This window comes from Nannospalax galili, unplaced genomic scaffold, assembly GCF_000622305.1.
Source record: "Nannospalax galili isolate Female #2095 unplaced genomic scaffold, S.galili_v1.0 scaffold408, whole genome shotgun sequence".
Lineage (NCBI taxonomy): Eukaryota > Metazoa > Chordata > Mammalia > Rodentia > Spalacidae > Nannospalax > Nannospalax galili.
Window position 1 is genome coordinate 490,420 of NW_008358662.1, and position 25,462 is coordinate 515,881.

General features: G+C 42.8%; 1 protein-coding gene across 4 annotated transcripts in view; it reads right to left on the reverse strand.

Moving 5' to 3' along the window:
- Sap130 (Sin3A associated protein 130) overlaps positions 1-20,475 on the reverse strand; it is an 81,609-nt gene extending 61,134 nt beyond the window's left edge. For 2 of the 4 annotated variants that reach the window (XM_017795319.2, XM_029558109.1), the window contains exons 1-7: positions 20,320-20,475; positions 18,613-18,730; positions 11,993-12,228; positions 10,972-11,130; positions 9,394-9,505; positions 8,124-8,248; positions 6,502-6,626 (exon numbers count right to left, since the gene is read on the reverse strand). In XM_017795319.2, coding sequence (XP_017650808.1) covers positions 6,502-6,626; positions 8,124-8,248; positions 9,394-9,505; positions 10,972-11,130; positions 11,993-12,228; positions 18,613-18,724 — 869 coding nt within the window. In that variant the 5' untranslated portion in view covers positions 18,725-18,730; positions 20,320-20,475. Of the gene's footprint in view, positions 1-6,501; positions 6,627-8,123; positions 8,249-9,393; positions 9,506-10,971; positions 11,131-11,992; positions 12,229-18,612; positions 18,731-19,502; positions 19,655-20,319 lie in introns of those variants that run through there. The other 2 variants (XM_029558108.1, XM_017795318.2) reach the window with 2 other exon arrangements.
- Positions 20,476-25,462: the final 4,987 nt, after the last annotated feature.

Below are 25,462 nucleotides of genomic sequence, written 5' to 3' on the forward strand. Positions count from 1 at the left end.
AAAATGTGGCGGGGGGTGGGGTGCAATGCCATTAATCCCAGCACTTGGGAGGCAGAGGCAGGTGGACTTCTGTGAGATTGAGGCCAGCCTGGTCTCAATGAGTTCCAAGCTGGCTGTGGCCATACACTACAGGGAGACCCTGCCTCAAAAAGAAAAAGAAGGAAAAAAAGAAACAGAAGTCTAAAACCTGATTTTTAGCCTCTAAAAATACTTAGATGTCTCTGCTTGATTTCGCCAGGGCTTTTTTTTTCAGTACTGAACTTTGACTTCTGTGAGATTGAGGCCAGCCTGGTCTCAATGAGTTCCAAGCTGGCTGTGGCCATACACTACAGGGAGACCCTGCCTCAAAAAGAAAAAGAAGGAAAAAAAGAAACAGAAGTCTAAAACCTGATTTTTAGCCTCTAAAAATACTTAGATGTCTCTGCTTGATTTCGCCAGGGCTTTTTTTTTCAGTACTGAACTTTGAACCTAGGACCTTATACATATGAGGCAAGTCCTCTACCATCACGCAATCACCCCAGTTCCCAAGATATATTTTGTAGTGATTATTATGCATGATTTATTCTTGAATACAGTGTGCCTTTTTCAATCTTGTAGCATAAAATGATCATTAAGTTTTCTTGTATTTTATTTCTTTCTGTATTCAATTACATTCATCCAGCTTTAGAATATGGGAGAAAAACCTATAAAGTATTCAAAGGAAGAACACAGAAACAATTCAAATTAAAAAAAAAAAATACAGAACCAAACTATAGCTTGTATAAAGGTATCTAGGAAATGAATCTGAATATACAAAAAATCAAAATATTGCTGTCATGATAAGGCCTTTTTAGGCTGGAGATAAAGTCAGTGGTAGAGTGTATGCTTAGCTTGTATCAGTCCTAGGTTTGGTCTCTAGCACTGGAGAGGGAGGGGAGAAGCTACTTTTTTTTTGGGTGGGGGGGTCTTTTTGAAGCAGGGTTTCCCAGCCCCAGCTGGCCTGGAACTTACTATGTAGACCAGGGTGGCCTTGAACTCACAGAGATCCGCCTGCCTCTCTGCCTCCCCAGTGCTGGGGCTACAGGCGTGTGCTACCACGCCTGGCTGAGAAGCTACTTTTAATATTCATTTACTATTTTTATTTCATTTTATGTGTATGAGTGTTTTGCCTGATGTATGTAAGCGCACCCGTGTTGTGCAATGCCCACAAAGGTCAGAAGAAGGCGACAGATGCCCTGGAACTGGAGTTATGAAAGGTTTTTAGCCCTCATGTGGGTGCTGGTAAATGAACTTGGACCCTGGAAACAGTGCTCTTAACTGCTGAGCTATCTCTCCAGCCCCTAAGTTCTTTCTTGAAGAAAATAAAATTTCAATCAAGTGAAAAATTAGGGGAAAAACTGGTCGAGGGCTGGAGAGAAAGCTCAGTGGTTAAGAGTACAGGCTGCTCTTGCAGAAGACTGGAGTTCAGTTCCTAGCACGCATATCAGGCAGTCAGTCTCACAGCTGTCTGTAACCCCAGCTTCTGGGCAATCCTGTAATTCTGGCCTCCGATAGTATCTGCACTTAGAGACACACACATACGTGTAATTAAAAATAGTTCCTGGGCTGGAGAGCTGGCTCAGCAGTTAAGAACACTGACTGCTCTTGCAGAGGACTGGGGTCCGATTCCCAGCACCCACATGGTGGCTACGAACTGCCTTAACTCCAGTTCCAGGGGAATCCAAAGCCCTCTTCTGACCTCTGCGGCAATTCATGACATGGGTGTACTCACATACATGCAGGTAATACACTCATATACATAAAATAAAAATAATAAAAATTAAAAAAAGAAAAAAGCTTCAGGGGATCTGATGCCCTTTTCTGTCCTCCTCGGACACTGCACAACACAGGTGTGCCTACTTACATGCAGGTAATACACTCATACACATAAAATAAAAATAATAAAGTAAAAAAAAAGAAACTTAAAACCAGTCAAAGAATGGGGAAGAAGTATTGTGTATATTTAACACAAGAAATATGATTTAACACCTAAATGTCTCTGGAATTTTACTTTTGTATACTCTGAATCAATTCCATTACATTGGTTTATTTGGTCTTTACAGAGTTTGGGAGTATTCGATAAAACTACCCAGGCTTGGTGCTGTTCTGGGAGATAGTGCTTTCATTTTTTTTTCCCCCCCTTTTATTTCTTTCACAGAAATTTGTCTTTTTATATTTGCTATCTCCAGAATCCAAAGAATCTGGAATGGAGAGGGCACTTAATTGGAAACATTGTATGAGCCAGGAGTGGTGGTACATGCCTTTAGTCCCAGCACTTGGGAGGCAGAGGCAGGCAGGTTTCTGTGAGATCAAGGCCAGCCTGGTCTACATAGTAAGTTCCAGGCCAGCAGGGGCTACAGGGAGACACTGTCTCAAAAAGACCAAAACAAACTGTACAAGTGAATGTTCAAAGAGCATTTGGCAAATTCAAAATTCAATTTCTTTTTTAATTCGAGTACTCCGTAACATATGGGAAAAGATACTTTGATAACAATTTAAAAATAGCACTCTAGGGGCTGGAGAGATGGTTCAGCAATTAAGGGCACTGTCTGCTCTTCCAGAGGACCTGGGTTTGATTCCCAGCACCCACTTGGTGGCTAAAAACTGTAACTCCATTTCCAGGGGATCTGACACCTTCTTCTGGCCTCTTTGGGCTTTGCATGACATGGCGAAACACTAATATACGTAAGTAAAAATAAATAAAAAAATAAAAACAACACTCTATTGTGTACCCATGAATGTAATTACCTCTAAAAGTTGACATAAAATTAAAACAACAAGTAGTCTACATAGGGTAGTTGTGTTTCTTTTCCCTCAGGCAATATATCTAACTACCACAAAGTATTTTAGTAGAGGGAACTAAGAATCAGAGAGATTGAGAAACTTGTTCTAAGTTACATAGCTAGTAGGGGACAGAAATAATAGTTAAAGGAAGTCCTAGGTACCACATTTCAATTGAATCTTCCTCAGGAGTTCTAGATCCTTTCACTTCATCCATCTTGGATACACTCAAGGCATAGCCCACATGTTAATAACCTTTAATTATTTCTAGCACAGGTATCTCTTCAACTACCCACTAACAACTACGTGGTAGTTTCAAAGACAAAATCCAAATCCACCATAAAATGCTTCTGCAATGATTCCATCATCGACCAGATTTAATCTCTGTATGGATCTGTAATTTGTTTTTAAACAGATCTATTATGTTACCGAGGCTAGTTTTGAACTCCTGGACTCAAGTAATCCCCATACCTCAACCTCTTGAATAGCCGAGGTTACAAGAGTATAATACCCACAGAACCTGGCTTCATCTCTTCATTCTATATGCTTCCCTTGTCAAACAGCAACCATTCCACTGTACCTCCTGCACTGTCAGTTCATCTTCAGGAAGAAACATACCACATATCCTCAACCTCTTCTCTGAATTTGTCTTTCTTTTCAGTCAGGAGTCCTAAAAGCACTCCTCTCCAGCCTTCTCTAGCAGGAATCGTTTTCTTTCTCATAATGCTCTTTCCCATCTATCCTGTTTCCATGGATTGCTTCTTGTAGATCTTTTTTCTTGAACTCCAGTCTTATCTATCAATTCCTCTTAATACCTCCACTGGGGGCTGAGAAGTATCATAACTTTAAAATGTCCCACATCTAGATTCCTCCCAAACCACTCCTACTCCTGTTCTCTATCCCAGGTTAATGCACCTGCACTCTGGAGGTGCAGAGGCCCGAAAATACTACCATATCCTGGCACTCCTCTTTTCTCACCACTCCATGTAAATCCTCAGATCTTCCCAACTTCCTCTTCAAAAATCTGTCCAGAATCTGACCATGCTGCTTGCTCCATCACTCCTCTCCTGGCTTCTGGCTATGCTCTTCTATATGAGCCTTCTGCTTCCAACCCTGTTTATCTCTCCACAGCTTGTTCCATCAGCAGCTATGCCGATCCAATGACAGCTTGAGATCAGATAGCTCTGAAAAGACTGCCCTGCCCAACCCAGTGTAGGCTAAACCCTTGGGGTGATTTAAAAGGCTGGCACATGGTGATATGCAGAGCCTGCTGCCTCCTAATCTTTTGCCCTTCTCCTACTACTTGCCTCCATATATGTGGTTAGCATGCTCCTTTCTCAGGATCTTTGCACTAACTATTGCTGTTGCTCAGAATACTCTCCTCTCTGATACTGTACAGCTTATTTCATCACATCTCTCAAGTATATTTTTATCAACAAAACCCCCCATGACTACCTTCTATGAAAGAGTAAGGCCCCATGCCACCTACCTGCCACTTCAAATCCCCCTCAACATACTTCTAAAACCCTTTTTATTATCTACGAAATAATACATTTATTGTACCTCCAATGCCTAAATATAATTTCTTTTGGGTATTTACTGCTTTATCCATACTATCTAAAACCTAGCTTGTTAAAACATGGATTGAAACTCCATACATAGTGGGAGGGGTGTCACAAAAATGTGGTTACAGTAAAAGATTTCTGAACATTTAATGACCAAAAATTAATTCAAAGTCAAACTCATAATGAATCTAAGGGGTTTCTAACAGTATTTGCCCCCTCCACCATGATGCACTGTAGCCTTGGTTCTGAAAACACAACATGTGCACTTTGCCCTACACATGAGGTCATACCAGGTAATGCCAACAAATACTGCCTCAAACACCCTGGCTCAGATTCAAGACTACAATGTTATCAACTGCAGTGTTCTTACTACACATATGACGTTCTCTGCTCTTACAGAAACATATTGCTTTAATTATGGAAAACAAGGACTTTTTAATGCTCTCCTATCTTCATTCCTTAGCATTTAAATATCAAATTAGTATCTCTTGGAATTGTACTGTGCTAGAATGCTTGATTTTCAAAGTTGCTGTTTGATAACCTCAAGAACTGACAAATGGGATTATATTAAACAAAGTGTTAAGTAGAAATATAAAGAACTACCAGAATTTCTGGGTATAGTAGCACATGCCTTTAATCTAAGTACTCAAGAGGCAGAGGCAGGCAGATCTCTGTGAGTTCTAAGCCAGCCTAGTCTACATAGCCAGTTCAAGGCCAGCCAGGGATACTGTGAGATCCTGTCTCAAAAAAACCAAAAAAACAAGGTCAAGTGTGGTGGTATACACCTTTAATTTCAGCACTTGGGAGGCAGAGGCAAGTGGGTGGGTCTCTGTAAGATTGAGACCAGCCTGGTCTACATAAAACTGGAGTTATGGGTGGTTGTGAGCTACCATATGGGCGCTGGGATCTGAACCAGGTCCTCTCCAAGAGCAGCCAGTGCTCTTAACCACTGAGTCATCTCTTCAGCCCCAAGTTATATTTATTTTTTATGTGTGTGTGTGTGTGTGTGTGCATGCTGAGTGTGTAGGTATTCAAAAAGACAAGAAAAGGGCATTGGATTCCCTGGAACTGGAGTTATAGGTGACTGAGAGGTGCTTGACATGGGTGCTGGGAATGGAATGTGGGTCCTCTGTGTGAGCAAGTACTCTTAACTGCTGAGCTATCACTTTAGATCCTTAAAATACATTTCTTTATGATTTATTATCTGTTGGGGACCCCTGCTGTTTAGGGTAGCAGTCTCCCCATGTCCGGATAGCCACAAGCTGGCTCGGTGCGAATGGGGAGACTCCCCTTCTCAGCGGGGCGCCTTCTGCTTTCTTCCCTGACTTACTTTTGTAATGCCCATCACAAGATACATGCCCTCCGGCACAGGAGCTACCAGGTTTTAATCAGGCGTTGTCTGATAGCCTGATAGAAGCCCACCGCCCTATGTAAATAAAACATTCCAGGAGTACCTATCAGCTAAGGTTTTTACTACCACCCCCATAGTATAAAATATCCTGGTTTCCCCTCAATAATCGGAGCTGGATCACCGAGACTTGGAGCTGAGCTAAGTCACTGAATAAAGGGGCTGTACCACTGACTGATCTGAGTTCTGTGTCTTACTGCCTACATCCAGCCTCCCCTGGGGGTGCTATCCTTCCGTCATCGACTCACGGAAATCCAGCTTCAGCCGTCCCGCACCTCTCCTCGTGACCCGGCAGCTGGTGGGTCCCGAACTTAGAGAGAGAATGCACGGGTGAAATTGGGGCAAAACTCAACCGGGCCAGCCCCGGTAGCAGAGACCCACAGAGACGCGGAGAAACAGGGATCCGCCAACAACACGGAGCAGACAAGCCGCGGGACCTGCTGCTTCCCAGGTGCGCGCAGGAGACCGGCGCCAAGCTAGCAGCTGGCGCCCCGAGATCCCCGCATGCCCATAATTATCAGCAAATGTTTGGTTTATATACGTATTTTATATATCTATATAATCAGGGTCATGTGAAAATTTCTTGGGTGGAGAGGGATTCTGAGCAAAAAAAGTTTACGATGCCTTGATCTAGAGTACCAATTAGAAAAAGCATTCTAATTACTGAGTTAAATAAGAAAGGAAAGTAAATAGAAAGAGCAAGGAGACACAGCAAGATGACTCCTATACCTCAGTGTTGAGTCAGTGGCATGTGCTGCTGTTGTAGTGATGACAGGAGACTGAGCTCTGGTGGCTGAGACAGTTGCTACCACGGCAGGAGGGATTGTATTAGAGGTGGTCACAGGTGGACGAGACTACCAGAAGAAGAGAAAAAGATTTCACTTAGAAAAAAGACAAAATAAAATACAGTAACTAGACACTAAAAGTTTGAAAATATGTCTGTGTCCAAATGGAAGTACTTAAGTACTCACCATTCTAAGAATTCTGTTTTCTAAGTTAGTCTAAGACCAAGAGTCGGAATTATAAAAAATTGCCAGGCACTGTGGTGCATGTCTGTATTTCCAGCACTTGAGAGGCTGAGACAGGAGGATTTTGAGTTTGAGATCAGTCTAGGCTATATAACCTATCTTAAAAAAAAACCCTCTTAAACAATAAACAAACAACAAAAAAGGACAGCAACTGTTGAAACTGTGTGTATGCAGCTCAGGGGCAGGCAGAGCACCTGCTAGTATGTAGAAGGCTCCAGATTCAATATCCAGCACTGCCAAAAGGAAAAAAAAGAGAAAAAAAATTCCTATTTTGTTTGTATAGTCTGTGATGCCTTCCATTCCCATGGTCTACTGGGTGGATATTTAACACTTTCATACAACCAACTAAGTGCCTTCCACAGAGGGCTTATAAGGCTCTTGGTTGGAGTTGTTGGCTGTTAGACCATGTTAGGCATGCAAAGGGCAAACAGGATGACAGGATTCTATGCTGGCAACAGAGTCAAGGTGCTAAAAGGTAAAAAAAAAACCCAAAAAAAACAACAACAAAAAAATCTCAGGTGCTCAGATGCTTTCTACAGACACACAGCCCAAATCCTTACTATTATATGTATGTACACTCTTCATCGATAAGCCAGGCGAGGGAGCACATGCCTTGAATCCCAACACTCGGGAGGCACAGGCAGGTGGATCTCCAGCCTAGTCTACATATTAAGTTCCAAGCCAGCCAGAACTATACAGTGAGACCCTGTTTCAAAATAACAAAAAACAAAAGAACAAAAATCCCAAACCAAAATCTTCAATTGACAAACAAACTGCACAGTGGTACACTGTCATTCCTCCAAAACCTCAGTTCTGATCTGTCCTTTATACAAGGAATTCGGTAGTGAAATTGAAAGAGGCTGAGAATGTAGCTCAATGACAACAGTGTTTGTGTAACATGCAAAAAAGGCCTTGGGTTTGATCTGAAGTATGGCAAAAAAAAGAAGTTGTGATCTACCTTCCTGAAAAAGCATACATTTACTGATATTCATAAAATGTACATAAAACTTTTAGGGGTTCACAGACCCCTATCCAAATTCTGACCCTTCCCCATTCTATTTAGCCTTTATTAAACACTGTCTATAACCATCACTCTCTCCTTGTAACTGTTCATGTCCCTCCCTCTTCACATTTCTGAATCCTAATCATCACTCCTGTCCTTGTCCCAAAAAATCCTTACTGCTTCTTGTCCATGTTCCTACAGTGCATACAAACTTTTCTAAGACTGAAAACTCACTGAGAGTAACTGGGGTTACAGCCTCCCTCAGGGCCATGGTAAGGCACAGCAGCCACGCTGGCTGAGTACCCTCAACCCCAACATGCCTGAATTGGCTGGTGAATGAGGTGCTGCACGGCTGGCTGTGCTGTAGCAGCATTTGGCAACTGTGAAGTTGGTCTCAGGACTGTGGTTACTTTAGAACTGGACATCACAGCGGCGGCAGCTGCGCCTGAAAAAAATTTTTTTTTATTAGTATGGCCTACAGACTCAAAAGTTATATATACGTCCCATTTCATCACAGATAAAACTAGGAAAATGTGTATTCAGGGTTGAACTACTGTTTTTTGTTTTCATACACACACACACACACACACACACACACACAAACTGCAAGTAGGACGTACACAATTAATTAGCAGTCTGCTTGGTGCCACTGTCTAGATTCTAAGGCTTGAGCACTTTAACCACCAGTGACACACCACCTTACCCACCCCACCTTTTTTGTTCTATTAGTGCAGATATCGACAGTGTGTCTTAACATTTTCACCAAGATAGCTCTGAAATATAGACCCCCTGAAAAAGCCAGTGAACAACATGTTGGAAATCACTGGTTATGCTATGACTGAGCAAACCTAAGTCTTGTTAGCTTGAATTCTGTTAACAATCTCCAACTGTTTGACATTTTAATAGGTGAAATGTACTTCAATTTATCATGATTTATTAGAACTATAAGAATTAATCTTATTGCAACGAATGTTAAAATTTTAATAAAAATTATCAGTAAACTTAAAAAAACATTAGAAGCCAGGTGTGGTGGCACATACATGTAATCCCAGCACTTGGGAGGCAGAGGCAGGAGGATTACTGTAAGTTTGAGGCTGGCATGGTCTACCTATCAAGTTCTAGGCCAGCCAGGGTTACATAGCAAGATCCTATTACAAAACAAAACAAACAGCAGGGAATGGTAGCACACACTTGTAATTTTAGCACTTAGGCAGGTGCAGGAGGATAACAAGGTCAAGGTCGGCCTGGTCTACATAATGAATTCCAGGTCAGTTGGGGGCTAGAGGGAGACCCTGTCTCAAAAAACAAAACCTAAAACAAATATGTATTACATGTTGGATATGGTGATGAACACCTTTAATCTCAGTGTCAGAAGTGTCAGAAGCAGAGGCAGGCAGATCACTATGAGTTTGAGGTCAGCCTGGTCTACATAGTTGGGATCCTTCCTGCCTCAAAAAAATTATTAGTTTAAGTTTATCTCTACTGCTCTGCAACTTTAGGTGAATTCTGCATACATTGTTAGCCTATCTTCTTCCAAATGTGTATCTATCATTGTAGTTCCAGAGTTTGAGCAAAATGTGCAGTTGTTACCTCGAGGTAAATGGGAAGCTCCAATGTGAAGAGGGGGCCCTGGAGCATTGCTGCGGATAATGGACATCTGAACGTTTGTGGTCATAATGTGATGCAGGTTGCTGGGATGTCCCTGTAAGAAATGGGATAGAATGTCCTCTTAATAGATATGCTCTTAGCTATTGACTGTAGAAGTCAGTTCCCTCCAAATTGGGTCCAGTTGTTTTTTTTCTCCTTTTTGATGTTTTAGTGATTGAACCCAGGGTTTTATGCATGTATTCAAGTCAAGTGCTCTACCACCGAACTACATTTCCAGGTCATTTTTTCAGCTAGCAAGTAGTCTACAGTTATACCACCCTGAAAACTGTAACACCAGTCTCATCTGTTGGATAGTGAGTACCCCAAGGAAAAGAGCTGAGAACACTTAGCTATAGTTTCACCTACTCTCTCTCTCTCTAATAACCCTGACAACAAGCATGTCAGAAATGACTAAACTCCAGCAGACCCTCCTAGTTGCTAGATCCCAGTCCTAGACAACCTATTTGACTACCTACTTTTAGTAACTCACAACTGTAACAGTAGTCTTTCATACTTATTTTCTCTTTTCTGGTGATGGGCTTATTTTCCCTCCTATTTCCTTTATAGGTCTTTACAGCCACTATTCTCTATCATTGAGGGTTTCTAAATACATGTCAGTTAGCATCCAACAGGTGCTGCCTTCAATTTTTTCAGCTCATTCCATGAGCATTCCAACCCTGTGATATCGGGGCTTCTCAGGTGAAGACTTCCATATTTCTGAGATTACTCAGGAGGCTCTTAAAAGGAAAACAACACAGGGCATCTTTTGGGAATATAAATTTTTCTTGAAAACATAAAGGAATTAAGTATTGAGATTTAGTTTCCCCACAGGTATTATAATTTAAGGTATTCAGTAAGTCAAATACATATAATGGAGCAAGACTAATACTTAAAAAAATTTTTTAAGCTGGGCGTGGGAGCTCACGCCTTTAATCCCAGCACTTGGGAGGGAGAGGCAGGCGGATCTCTGTGAGTTCAAGGCCAGCCCGGTCTACATAGTGAGTTCCAGGAAAGCTGGGGCTACAGGGATACCCTTTCTCAAAAAGAGCAAAAAAAAATTTTTTTTTAAAGCAAAAACAGGAGACTTCACCATAAACGCCCACAGCAGAGAGAGCTGCCTGAGGGAACCTGTCAGGGCCTAGATGTACATCTGCTGTCCTTGAAGAAAATCTAGAGCACTGCCTACACTACTGCGGTGAGGTGTTCTCACCCTTCAGCACTGTCTTCCTGTAACTTAGGATGCACTGGACTAGAGTTCCTCAAGAACATGGATGCTCATGACCTTATTTGCATTTTATAATGAAGGTGGTGCCTGGCACATAGCTGGTGCTCTGGAAACACAGCCTATCCAGCCACTATGCAGCCTGGCTTTTATGCCCTCTTTCTATTTCAGTGTTACTATCTTCTCTTTACAGATGTCAGTGACTTTACTTTTTATTTAGGATAGTGGCATTAAATACATGATGATCAACAGTTTGGCTGCAGTTAGAAAATTAGCAAATTAAGAGGGAAAAAAAAAACCTGTTGTCCACTGATTGTTGCGACAGGAATGGCTGAAGCTTGAGGGATACTGCTCTCCATGGTAACAGTAACTTGTCCTGGAACCTTGGGGGGAAGTGACAAGGTAGAAGGTGGAGCAGGAGCAATGGGGCGGCTAGGCATGGTGGGCTTCGGGGGCGGCTGCAAACAGAAAACCACAGGAAACATGTCAATACCTTGCTCTAGTGATGCATTTTACTCTACAGTTAGAAGAACACAAATCAAATTTTGAGAATGGCAGAAAAGATGCCGTATTATGTGGCTCATCTGTCAGTATCCTGGTACGTCTACTGAAGTGCTAGTATTTTCACTGTATACAGGAAGAAATGTAAGGCTAAACATCTTGCTCAGGGCCACATGGACAGATCAAAGCACAACTGGGAATAAAGCCGAGATCAGTACTGCTCATATTCCATGCCCTCTACTAAATAATCCTGCTACCTAAGTTTGGGCAGAAGTAAACCAGATTCCCAATAACTGATACATAAATCCCATGATAACACATAAGCAACATGCTCAGACATCCCAAAATTAGTCAGCTACTAAGTAAACCTTAGAGAAGAGCACCACTCCAAGATAAAACTAACTTAGCATGCCCATAAATTGAATAACATCAACATAAAAATCTGCAAGAGTCAAGCTTGGTGGCACACACCTGTAATGCCAGCAACTGGGAGGCAGAGCCAAGAGGACTGCCACAAGTTTGAGGCCAGCCTAGACTACAGAATGAGACCATGTCCACAAACAAACAAACAAACAAACCACTCAAAAAAACACAACAAAAAAGGTTAACAGAAAAGATCCTGTGATGCCAAGAGTCCAGCACAGTCTAGTCACTGCAGAACAGCAGAGCTTGGAATTACAGAGAAGACTGAACTGACAGGATAAAAAAGGAAAGACGAAGGAGGACCTTAGGACACAGCCTGAGAGTCTGTTAGCACTGCTACAAATACTATCTGCCTTCAGCTGCGGTTCAGTACAAAACTTTAAACCTCTCTGTTACCTTCATAAGTCCTTCGGAAAAAGAGAGTGGCACTGCTGGCGTCAGGTGTGCTGGTGGGGCTGTCACTGCGACAGGAGTGGCTGACGCGACGGCATGGTGTGCAGGCAGCATCTGGACCTGTGGATAGGGTCTTACCACGACTGGCTCCTGCTTCTCTTCCCGGGGTGGCAGGGAGCTGCTAGGGCCCACATGCTCCCTGGCACCAACATCGGCATCTCGGCCAGACTCATCGTTAACTGGTGAAGAGGGAAATGGTATATCAGTTTTCCCAGATTAACTAAGATAGCAATATAGACAAAAGTGTAGTCCCGAGTTTGGTTTCCTACTTTTACAATTATTACAAACCAGATTATTTAAACCACAGTTTAGACTACGGCAGTGATATTCATCCATGATGCTGTCTATGTATATACTGATGGCCCCTGGTATAGCTCAAGAGCAGTCCATTGCATAAATAGAGCACAGTCAGTTTATCTAGTCATCACTGGATAAAAATTTGAGTTATCCTCAGTTTCTGGCTATTAAGAATAGATTCTATGGTGATTAGAGAGATGTTTCAGCAGTAAAGAGCCCTGGCTGCTCTAGTAGAGGATCCAGGTTCAATTCCCAGCACCTACATGGCTGCTGACAACTGTCCATAACTCCAGTTCCTGGGGATCTGCCAACCTCTTCTGACCTCTGTGGGCACTACACAACACAGGTGCACATATATGCAGGCAATACACTCATACACATAAAATAAGAATGGATTCTATAAACATCTTTGGGTAAGTATGTACTTTCATCTGACTTAAATACTCAAGGAAAAGGACTGGTCAGTTATGAGTTAGTGCATGTTTGATTCTGTAAGATACTGCCAAAGTGGCTAACCATTTTGCTTCCTTTCTCCTACATTTTATGAGTTTTACTGCTTCATATTCATGCTGACATGTGGTATTCAGTCATTCTAGTGATGTGCAGTAGTTTTTCACTGTAGTTTTAATTTGTATTGCCCTAGGATGAAAAATGGTGAGCATCTTCTCATATATTTCTTTGGTATTCAGGTAATTTTTCTAGTGAGGTGTCTATTCAAATATATATATAAAATTTTATTTGTGGTCCTCCCTCTGAAGTTTTATTTATTTATTCTTTGACAATCCTATACATGTATACAATGTATCTCGATTATATCCAACCCCACTTTCAACTTCCTTTACTCCGCATTACATCCGACCAGACTGGCCTTGAACTCACAGAGATCTGCCTGTCTCTGCCTCCCAAGTGCTGGGACTACAGGTGTGCGCCACCACGCCTGGCTTCAAATATATTTTTACAATAAAATAATTAGGCTGTTTATCTTTTATTACTGAATTATGGAGTTCTTTATATATTCAAATCCTTTATAAGCTATATATATCAAGTTCTTTGTATATATGTACTTACAGATAACGTTTATTGAAAATGCCCTTTGTCTGTGGCATACCCTTTGAAATAGTTGTGTCTTTTGAAGAACAGTCATTTTTAATTTATGTCAGCCACTTCTTTGGCAATTTGTGTTTTTTGTGACCTAAGCAATTTCTGTCCACTGCAAGGTTGAACTTTTTCTTGGATATTTCTTTTTAGAAATTTAAAAACTTTATATTTTGGTTTATGATACACATTAATTTTTGTATGAAGAAGGTAAGGGTCAAGGTCCATTTCCCTACCTACCCCATATGAATATTCTAGTGTTTGGGGGCTGACCAGATGGCTAAGTTCATTATATGACTCAAGTTTAGTCTTTAGGTTCCAAAGTGGAAGGAGAGAACCAGTTCCGCAAAGCTGCTCTCTGACCTTCACATGTGTCTGAAGCTTGAGGGAAATAGACACACATATACACAAGTAAATATTCTGATGTTTTGGCACTATTTTGTTTAATTTCATTTCCCTATTCTGTTACACACTTGCTTAAAAAAAAAAAGATCAACTGGCCATATATATCTTCAACTGTTTCTGGGTCCTCTGTGATCTACTGATCTATAGTTCTATTTTTATGACAATACATCTTGATTAATGCGGTTTTGCAACGAGTTGTGAAACAAGGCAGTAATGCTTTTCTTTGTTGGGGGTGGGGTGTCAAAATTGCTTTAATAATCCTAAATCCTTTGGATTCCCACATGAATTTTAGAACCAGGTCATCAAGTTTTATAGAAAAGCTTGCTGGGATGTTAATTAGGATTTCTTTGCATCTGTAGATCACATTGGGAGAAATGATAACTACTTCAACTTGTGAACATAAGACTTTTCATTTATCTAGTTCTTTAACTTCTCTCAGCAATGTTCAATAGTGAACTCTAGGTCTTACATACATTTTCTTAAATTTATCCCTCACTTATCATTTTTTTGGTATGCTAATTGTAAATGGTATCTAAAAAAAAAGAATCTTGCCGGGCGTGGTGGTGCACGCCTTTAGTCCCAGCACTCAGGAGGCAGAGGCAGGCAGATCTCTTTGAGTTCAAGGCCAGCCTGGTCTACATAGCGAGTTCTAAGACAGCTGGGGCTACAGGGAGACCCTGTCTCAGAAAGATAAAAAAAAAAACCAAAAAACAAAAAACAAAAAAACTCTCATGTTGGGGCCAGGGAGATGGGTCAGTCAATAAAGTGCTTGCCGTATAAGCTTGGGGACCCAAATTTGGATTCCCAGTGCCCACAAAAAAGATGAATGGCAGCACATATCTGTAACTCCAGCACTTGGGGGAGAAGAGGCAGGCAGATTCCTGAAGGTCATTGGCTAGTCAGTCTAGATGAACTGATGAGCTCCAAGTTCAGTGAGAGACCCTGTCTCAAAAAAATAAAGATGGGGAAAAAAAGGAATTAAAAAGTAAGTAAATAAAGATGACAGAGTGACCAAGAAATACACTCTAGGGGCTGGAGAGTAGGCTCAGGAGTTGAGAGTACCAGCTGTTGTTGGTACTTAGGTTTGGTTCCCAGCATCCACATGGCAGCTAATAACTGTCCCTAACTCCAGTTCCATGGGATTCAATGCCCTTTTCTGTTCTCCACAGGCACTGTACAACATGGGTGCACTTTCAAAGATGCAGGTCAAATATTTGTACATATAAAATAAAAATAATAAGACAAAAAAATTAGAAAGAAAGACATTCGACTTTTGGTTTCCACATGTACTTGTACACATATGTACACAACCACACAAACACACACATAATTACAAACATGAAAACATTTGTTTACTGCCAGTATTTAGACATATAATAGATTTTTGGACAATTATACTAATGTCACTTATTCTGATAGCTTTTTAAAAGATTAAGATTTTCTGAATCACCAGGTATGGTCGCATATACCTTTATCCAGCACTTGGGAGGCAAAGGCAGGCAAATCTATGAGTTTGAGGCCAGCCTGGGTTTACATAGTGAGACCCTGTCGCAAAACAAATTTCGTTTCTATATATATAAATCATACTGTTTATGAATAAAAGGCAGTTTTATTTCTTTCCATTGTCTATTGATATTAACCTTTCCTCCTGTCCAAAATGATTTTTCCCTAACAAAAAATTTTAAGAAAATGGGCAGTTTCCTAGTTTTTCCCCAACCCTATTTGGTCTAGGTAGACTGATTATTATTATTATTTTTTTTAACAATTTTATTAAAATAGGATGTATTAATCATTTTCCACTAGGCTCTTTGGGAACTCATTTATCCTTTTTCAGCAGAAATTTGGACTTATTTCAATCCTTTTTTAGCAGGGAGCTGCTAGAGCTCAAACCCAGAGCTTTATATATGATAAGCCTATACCCCAATCCTACTTTGCAGACACTTAACAAAAAAGAATTCTAAGCATTTTATATATATAAAAAAATTTTTTTTTTGGTTTTGTTTTTGAGACAAGGTCTCACTATGGAGCCCTGGCTGGCCTAGAACTGACTATGAAGACCAGGTCTCAAATTCACAAGAGTCACCTGCCTCTACCTCCTAAGTGCTGGAATTAAAGACCTGGACTACTGGCCTAGTTATCTATACTTCTTAACCTTGAACATATACTTGAACATACACTGGCATGCTTACAACCCCAAATAATCTTTTGTGACTCGAGTAATACTGAAACAGAGAGACATGTAACTATTTAGGGGGAAGACTTTCTCTCTTCTCCCTTTCTCCTCCTTTCTCTGACAGGGTTGCATATAATTCAGGACAGTCTCGAATTCAGTATGTAGTCAAGAATGATCATGAACTTCTGATCCTTGTGCCTCTACCTTCTACGAGCTGAGATTACAAGCATGTATCATCATACCCCATTTATGTAGTGCAAGGGATGGAACCAGGGTCTCAGCATGCTAAGGTGAGAACTCTGTCAAGCAAGCTGCATCACCAGTTCCTATAAAAAGAAGAAACTTGGATTCCTGATAACCATGGAGCTTTCAAGTCATCTTGGACCAGTTAATTCCACTTGGTTTGCTTAAGAAAAAAAGGACAAGAAAATATTGATTTGGAAGATGAAAAGGAAAATATTACATTCAGGTGATTGTTCATGAAAAATTTCACAAAGCAATTAAGATTTGAGCTAGGTCTTGAAATGTGTGGAAAGAATATAAGAGTATGAGAATAAACTACAATATATGTCTAGAGAAGAGTTCACCCTGCAAAACTCTGAAGATAATCTTTTGTTTTTTTCTATAAGGAAAACTCTCATTTCTTTCCTGATTAAAAAAAATATCCCAAACAAAAGACAGTCTTAGCTCCATCTCTTTACTCTGTTGTGAATTTATGCCAAAAGTAAAATATTTTCAAAAATCTATGTTAAGGAATGAAGAACTTTGGGTGGGAGAGTTGGATCAGAGTCTTGTGTAGCCCAGGTTGGCCTCAAACCTGCTATGTAACCTAACCTGGCTACATAGCCTTAAACTCTGGATCCTTTCTTCAACCACCCAAGTGCTGGGATTATAGGTATGCACCACTATGTCTGACAAAGAATAAAAAAACTTAGTTGGCTCTCCAAGGGGTTGGTAACTACAAACTTATGCTCTGCACTATAGCAAGTATTGCATATACAAGGGTGAGACACACAAGGCCCTGGCTTTCATGTAGCATAAAGTCAGCACAGACATCTAGAGAAAATGATATCTAATATAAAACCTCAAAGAACAATTAGCCAAATAACTGAACACAGAAGATGAAAGGCTGTGGCACAGGAAAAGATGTGTAAAATCTGAGAGTCATGAAAACTGGAAACTTTACAAAACTCATGCAGAAAAATAATGCCTGTCTAGGAGCAGGCATAAACAGCTTGAAGTAACTAAAGAACGAAAATAAATTTGAATTCAAAACTAAGCAGAAAGTAGGCAAAGCAACAGAAATGAGCCTGAAACATTATACAAAAGTTATAGCTCATAGGTAAGAGACAGAATCAGCTGGGCAAGGTGGGCACACTTATGATTCCAGCAGTCCAGTGGCTGAGATGGGAAGATCAAGAGTTTGAGGCCAGCTTAGGCTATGTAATGAGACAATGCTGAGAGAGGGAGGCTGGGAGAGAGGGAGAGAGGGAGAGGGGGGAGGGGGGGAGGTGTTATCAAAATATATTGTATGAAATTCTTCATTTTTTTTAATGTATGTATTGAAATGGAGGGAGGGAGAGAGAGGGGGGAGGGAGGGAGGGAGAGAGCGAGATTACTACTCAAGATGCTCAGTTTGAGCAATGGAAAAACAGTGGTGGCTTCTGCCATAAAGAACACAAGAACTGGGTGGTAAGGAAGAACAGGAAAGGGATTTTATTAACTTGCAACACCATCTTTTTACTGTATAGGGAAAGCAGTATTTGAAGGAGTTCATCAACTTCAGTGCTGCTGACTGGCTTCAATAATTCTTCATTTTGAGAGTGGGAGGGGGCTGCCTGGTGCATTTTAGGGTGTTTAGCATTCTGTAAGAATCTAAAAGCATTTTCTAGTTGCGACAACCAAAATTGTCTCTAGACATTGCCAAATATGCCATTACAGGCAAAATGACCCACCACTGAGAATCAATCTTCAGCAGTCAAAGGAAAAACAAAAAGTAAAAACCAAGTTGCAGATATGTGTATAAATTCTTTTAAACCCTCTTTTCCAGGGCCAGAAAAACAGCTCAATCAGTAAAGTGCTTGTCAGCTTATCCTAATTGGAGAGCACTGGTCTCAGTGAGAGACTCTGTATCAAAAAACAAGGTAGACAGCTCCTGGGGAAGGATATCTGATGTTGACCTCTGGCCTCCAAACACACATGCACACAGACTTATACATACATACATACACACATACATGCACGTACACTTACACCTCTCTTCCTAGACAGTAAGATTCTATGAACAAAACTACCACACACACTGTTGGGGTCCATCATGGAACTATTACCAGACCTTTGAGAGTTAATTAATAACATATTAAAGCATTTAAAAATTGTTTTTATAAGTACAATTTACTAAGTTGTACATATGCCCAAATATAAATGAAGTAGCTAGAACAGGAGGGAAAATGCCTCACTTAAAAAGTGTAGTAATACACCCTTTCTTCAAAGTCAATAAGCTAGTAATTACCAGAATCCTAGAAGGAATTTGCTAATTTGATGTAATATGCTTAAAACAGGAAACAATACAAAAGACTATGACACATCTCACCTGTGGGAACTGGGTTTATCAACCCGGCAGAACCACTGTTTGCAATCTGTGAAGGTGCCTGGCTAAGCCCAGTGGAAGGGGTTCCTAACCGAGGAAACTGCTGAGAACTCATTTCCACCTGCAATACACAGACATGCAGTTATTACCAGATTCTGAAATGAGAACCAACATTAAGAGATCCAAACATCTTTAGTCCTCATAGCATCTTCTCTCAGAAAAACAAATACAGCATTATTCATTTAAAACAATGAGTTGTGATCAATGGTGCAGACATCTAATTGATGGCTTTTTAATGCACACAGTTTAAAATAATGACAGCATTTACACAAGTGTTGGGAGATACTATAACTGCCCCCAAATATTTATAGATTGCTCTGTTAAACAATGGATACTGAATCTTTTACAGCAGTTAAATGCTAGGTATTACCATAAGGCATATATTACCTATGTAAAGTTTCGTGGAAAACAATATGTCTCTTTGAAAAAAACAAACCTCACACGAAGGTTAACAGAACCTTAATTAGTATGTCATAATGCTCAGCCCCAAGATAGGATCAGAAATCTTACATTAAGACCTGATGCTTGAGGAATCTTCAAACGCTTTTCCGTAAAGGCCTCCATTTAAGGATTGCCTTTTTCCCTCATCCCCACCCCCACCCTGAGACAGGGGGAGGACCCAAGACCTTCTCCACCATCTCTGAAATTGCCCTCCACTTTTGGAGTCAAGCTCCTCCGACCTTTCCCAATCCGTCTTCTACCCCTGCCAACCCCTATCCCCCGCCGAGATGCGAGGACACACGTTTCCAGACAGTCCGGGTGCCCGAGCTCGGTCTCCCCAGGAAAGCGTTCGACAGAGCCCCTTTGGCAAGATAAGCAGTGTGCCTCTTTACCTGTGGCCACCGCCCGCCCCTCCCGCTTCCATCTCGCCAGCCTAGAGGCGCCGTGAATGGCCCGGGTCAGCACCGGGCTCCGGAGGGGACTCGATCTGGAACTGGGGCCCGCCGCTGTCCAGCCTGCCGGGCACACTCACCCCAGAGCCCGGCCGCCGCTGGGTTCCCAGTCCTCCCCCCACGCCCCCGCCCGCCCATTGGCCAGACGCCCGGCGCGTCACTGGAGGCCCAACACCAATCCACAGCGGGCCTGCGCGTTCTGGACCCGCCCCACCCACCCGCCGACCGCAAGCCAATGAAACGCCAGTCTCTCCGAGGGCAGGAGGCGGGAGCCTAAACCCCTCGGGGCTGAGCCAATAGAAGGGAAAGACAGGCGATCCCGGGCAAGAGGGGCGGAGATCCGGGAGGCCCCGCCTCGGCCGGGATCTGAAAGCGGCGGGCGCAGGGCCCGGATGTGGAGAGTCACTTTAAACTGCTCCAGGAGCCAAACTCTCTGGGCCAGCCGCCCGACCGCCCGCCCGCCCAGGCTGCCTCGGCCGCTTGGCTTCCCAGCCAAAGCCCGGGGCCGCCACGCCCCCACGCTCGGGGCAGCCCACCCCCTCTCGGTGTCTCTCTCTCTTCCTCGCACAGGACACCCGGCTCCTGCCGCAGACTCAACCGCCCTTCCCAGCTCGCGAAAGAGCCGGAGTCAGAGCAGCAAGAGCCAGGCGCCTCTGCCCTTCGCCGGGGCCGCGCAGCGAGACAGACGCTGTAGGCTGCCTCCGCCGCCCCGCCCCTCGTCTCCTCCCCTTCCCTCCCGCTCTCGTCCCGCCATTACCAGGGTGCTGTGCCGAGTGGCCGCCACGCCACCTCGAGCTCGCTCCTGTTCGCTCTCCGCTTATGGGGCCGATGGTCTTCGGCTCAGGACCCGCAGCCACTGCTAGGGCGATAGCACTCTGTTCCCCCACCCCTCACTCCAGCGCCGCTGCTTCCGCCGCCGTAACGAGCCTCTCGCCTACTGGCTGTGACAAGCCCCGCCCCTCTCCTAGACAGCCAGTCCTCGCTTAGTGAGAGACGGATTGCGTTTGGTCCCACCCCTAGAGCCGCAGAGGCCTCTGGGAAGTGTAGTTCCTGGCCCCTGGGAGGGCGGGCCGAGTAGGAGGTGGCGAGGGGCGGGGCCTGGGCGACCTGGCCCAGACTACACACCCCTTTGCAGTCACTTTGAAGTAGGTTCTGCCATTTCTCTTTGGCGACTGAGAAGATAGAAGATCCCACCTCTTCGCCTCAGCGTGAAAGCGCTGGGTTTCATTTTCCCCGAGGCAGAGGCGGTGGGACGCGGAAAGAGTAATGGAGGATGATTGCGGCTGTCCTAGGGGCCGCGGGCAGGGCTGAGGACGTCCAGATTGCTGGCGTCCCTTATCCACCGGTGCCGGACTGGATGTCACCGCGGAAGGCCGTGGCCAGCAGAGCCTTGGCATCCTGGTATCACTGGAGCAACTGGGCCCGGCAGGAGCCGAGCACTCTCAGTCTAAAGCAGGCTGGTCTGAATCAGGGCTCTGGGCACAGTTTGGGAAGGCAGCTCTACACCTGCGCAAGTCTTCCATCTTACAAAAATTAGAGGGGGCGGGGTATTGTTTTGTTTGGGGTAGAAGTTTATAGTTTATGCCTCGGTACGAACCTTTGTCAGCTGATGCAAAATTTGTGTCTGCTAAGAGATCACGTACCTCTCTTCCCAGATGGACATTTTGGACTGGAGTTTTATGATTTGTTAGGAAATAAACGGATTCATAGCTATTATTCCTGACATGCTCAGCTATGAGCGAACTGCTTGGGAAGAAAAGAGTAGTAGCCCTGGCAACCCAGGAGTCTCAAGTATTCCTTCTCCTTCGTGTCTTTTTCCTTTTTCTTTTCACAAGCTCCTAAGAATAACTGACATACTTTAGCCTGTTTTCTATTTATGTGGTGTCTTGCCACACACAACTTTAAAAATTATTTTTTAATATTTTGAGGTAGGGTCTCACTGAATTGACCAGACTGGCTTTGAACTTGTATTCTTTCTGTCTTCTCCTCCAGAGTAGCTGGGATTACAGGCCTGTCCATCAGGCCTGAGTAATGTCTATACCTTGTTGAGTTCTGTCATCTCGTAATCCTCCCAGAAATTGTTTATACCTGCTCAGGGGGCTGGTGAAATGGCTCAGCAGGTAAAAAGGTACTTGCTGCCAAACCTGAGAACCTGAGTTTGATCCCCAGTACCCACATGGTGGAAGGAGAGAGCTGATGCCTACAATTGTTCTCTGACCTCTACCCATGTCCTTCCCTACATAATATGCATATATACACAAATAAATAAAAATATAATAAATTTAAAAAGTACCTGCTCAACTTTAAACTCATGCCCCTTGCATAGATCTCTTCTTAATTTATTGACCAGTGATTCCGTAGGACATTGTTTCTTTGTCCTTTTGTCTCTCTCTGGTTCTACTGTCCACATCAACTTCTAAAATACCTTGTCTTTCTCATAACTATCATTTTCCAAGGTTCCAATTCATTGTATATGAAGCATGTGGGCAAGTGCTCCGCCACTGACCTGCAATTTTAGCCCTTAATGTTTTTTTAGTACTATATTAACTTCCTAAATATAAAAATATGCAATTTCAGTTATTACCCTTGAAGATTTTATTTATGTAGTGGCCACTCTAAGTTTTTAAAATATTTATTATTTATTATTTTAATTTTATGTGTATGAGTGTATTACCTGCATGTATGTGAGTGTACCATGTCATGCAATGCTGTGGAGGTCAAAAGAGGGCATTGAATTTCCCTTGAACTGGAGTTAGGGATGGTTCATAGCTGCCATGTGGGTGATGGGAATCAAGCTCAGGTCCTCTGCAAGAGCAGTCAGTGCTCTTAACCGCCAAGACATCTCTGCAGCCACCACTCTAAGTTTTATACCTATTGCTTGACCTACTGTACCAATCCACATAAATGTTTTACAAGCTCTTGAACTTCATATTTAGCATCTTATTGTTCGAGACAGGGTCTCAGTATATAGCACTGGCTGGCTTGATACAGCATAAATCAGGCTAGCCTCAAACTCACAGAGTGTGCCTCTGTCTCCCAAGTGCTGGAATTAAAGAAATGTGTCATCATGTCCAGCTTTGAGCATCTTTATTGATGTACCTCACCTATGTTCGCTCCCTGATCCCTAGGTTTGATGAGTAGTGTCACCATTGGTTTTGCTTTTGGCTGCATTGCTCTGTCTCCCAGAATTACCACATTGCATCAACCTGTACCTCTTTTCTAGTTGCTTCCATTTTCTTGGCTCAAGCCTTATTTTTGCCCAGTATGCAGTAATGCAGCCCCAATTCAAATCTTTACCTTCTCTCATTCTGTCCTTGTGTGTATGTGTGTGTGTGTATGCTCATTCATGCAAAGTCACATGTCTATCACAGTCTGTGTTATTTTATTTATTTTTGGATTTTTTTGGGGGACAGGGTCTCCCTGTAGCCCCAGCTGGTCTGGAACTCTCTATGTAGACCAGGCTGGACTTGAACTCACAGAGATCCACCTGTCTCTGCCTCCCAAGTGCTGGGATTAAAGGCATGTGCTACCATGCCTGGCTTTATTTTACTTATTTTTTGAGACAGGATTTCTCATTGAACCTGGACTGCCTAGCTGGCTAATGAGCTCCTGGAATCTGCCCATCTATGCCTCCCCTCCATCCCATACTTCTCAACCATTCAAGACCTTTGCCAGTTTCAGAGGCTTCTTACAGGGTCTTCTACAGGGTCTCCCTGTAGCCCCAGCTGGCCTGGGACTTGCTATGTAGACCAGGCTGGCCTTAATCTCTCAGAGATTCACCTGTCTCTGCCTCCCGAGTGCTGGGACTAAATGCATGCACCACCCACCACCTATGGCTTAGAATCTGAGTTTTTAATATGATATTGTCTACCCAAAATAGTTTGAATGGAGGAAACAAAGATACTAACAGGCATCATATTTGCTGGGTGATTTTCTAAAGAAAAGCAAAGAACCACTACCTTGGTAACAAAGATAGGTCCTTTGTACAAGCATTCTGTGATCCATCAAATATCATTGAGTGATCTATAAGTGCAACTCCAGTAGGCCTCTTTGTCACTGGACCTAGGTGATTCTCATTCTGTCACAGCCTGAGCCATTTAATGAGATACTGAGTCTTTGTGGTTCCTCTCTCTTTAGATACTACCCCTTGGCCCAACTTACCAGGTAGAGAATGTGTAGTTCCCTCTAGTCACTTATCTATAAAATGAGTATAGCATTACTTAGCTCAATCTTTTTTTTCCACCCTTAGGGTCTCACTATGCAGCTCTGGTTTGCCTGGAACTATAGTCTGGGCTGGCCTTGAACTCACAGAGATCTGCCTGCTTCTGCCTCCCAGCACTGGTATTAAAGACCTGTGCCACCACGCCCGGCTACTTATTTCAATCTTATTGTTTAAATGAAATAAGCCACATTTACAAGTGGTGGGAAAAATTTGAACTTATCTATATCCATTGATGCTTTCTAGTAGGGGGTGGGGGTAAGAGGGCACATGCAAGGTGTGTGTGTGTGTGTGTGTGTGTGTGTGTGTGTGTTTCCGCCTTTTTTTCTGAGACAGGATCTCTTCAGTGGCCCAGAGCTTGCCAAGTAGGCTAGGCTTGCTGGCCAGTGAGCCCCAAGGATACACTCATTTCTACTTTTCTGGCTCTGGTACTACAAGTTCACATCAACATGCTGCCCACAGGACCTTTAGCATAATAAATGTGTTTATTGCACAGGGACTGGGCAGATAGCTCAGTCAGTAAAATATTGGCCTTGCAAGCATAAGTACCTGAATTAGATCCCTAGAACCAATATCAAAAGCAGGTCATTGTGGTGCACTCTTGTAATCCTAGCACCTGGAGGGCAGGGACAGGTGGATACCAGAGGCTTGATAGCTTGGCCTACTTGGTGAATTCTAGGCCAGTGAAGGACCCTGTCTCAAAAAGGAGGATGATACTTGAAGGATGACAGCTGAGTTTATTCTTTGACATCTATATATACTTATGTGCAAACATACCCCCATACCTCCCATCCCAAAATGCATGCATGCGTGCGCACGCGCGCGCGCGCGCGCACACACACACACACACACACACACACACACACACACAAATTGTGCCACATCAATAGAAAACTAACACAGCCAGAGTTATATGATGTTTGATTGTAGAAGGGCTGTTCTCTAGGCTGTAGGTGAGATCACAAGGCTCCCAGGAAACCTCAGCATCTGGCTGAGGTTGCAGTTCTACATGTATTACTAATGAATATTTGTTTATCTCCCATCCACTGCTTGGTGACTTGACCTTTCTCATTTCTGATTTTAGAGGATGCACCCTCCCAATGCCATTTTTCTTGGGAACTCCAGGCTGCACTTTTCTGTATTTTGGCTTCAATTAATTATTGTATCCGATTCCATACAGCTTTTATGAAGTTTGGACGTGCTTATGCTCCTTCTATTCTCTGCCTATAATTTTTTATTTATTTATTTATTTATTTATTTATTTATTTGGAACAGGGTCTCCCTGTAGCCCCAGCTGTCCTGGAACTCACTATTTAGAGCAACTCTTCTGGTCTCATGGATACTGCACATATGTGGTGCACTCTTTTGAGACAGGGTCTCCCTGTAGCATCAGCTGACCTGGAACTCACTATGTAGATCAGGCTGGGCTTGAACTCACATGGAGATCTGCCTGCCTCTCCTCCACAATTGCTGGGATTAAAGGTGTGTGCCTGGCTTATAATTTTTAAAATCTGGAGAAAATTCAGAGGTTTGGTTGGACGTTTCATTTTTTTGTGAAACATTCCTTCTAAACAGATACCTTCTTCTGTCCCAGAAGCCTAAGATGGATTCCTGTAGCTCCACTCCTTAAAAGGAGTTAAATGAGGAAAGATAGAATGGCTAGGACAAATGCTTTCTGTAC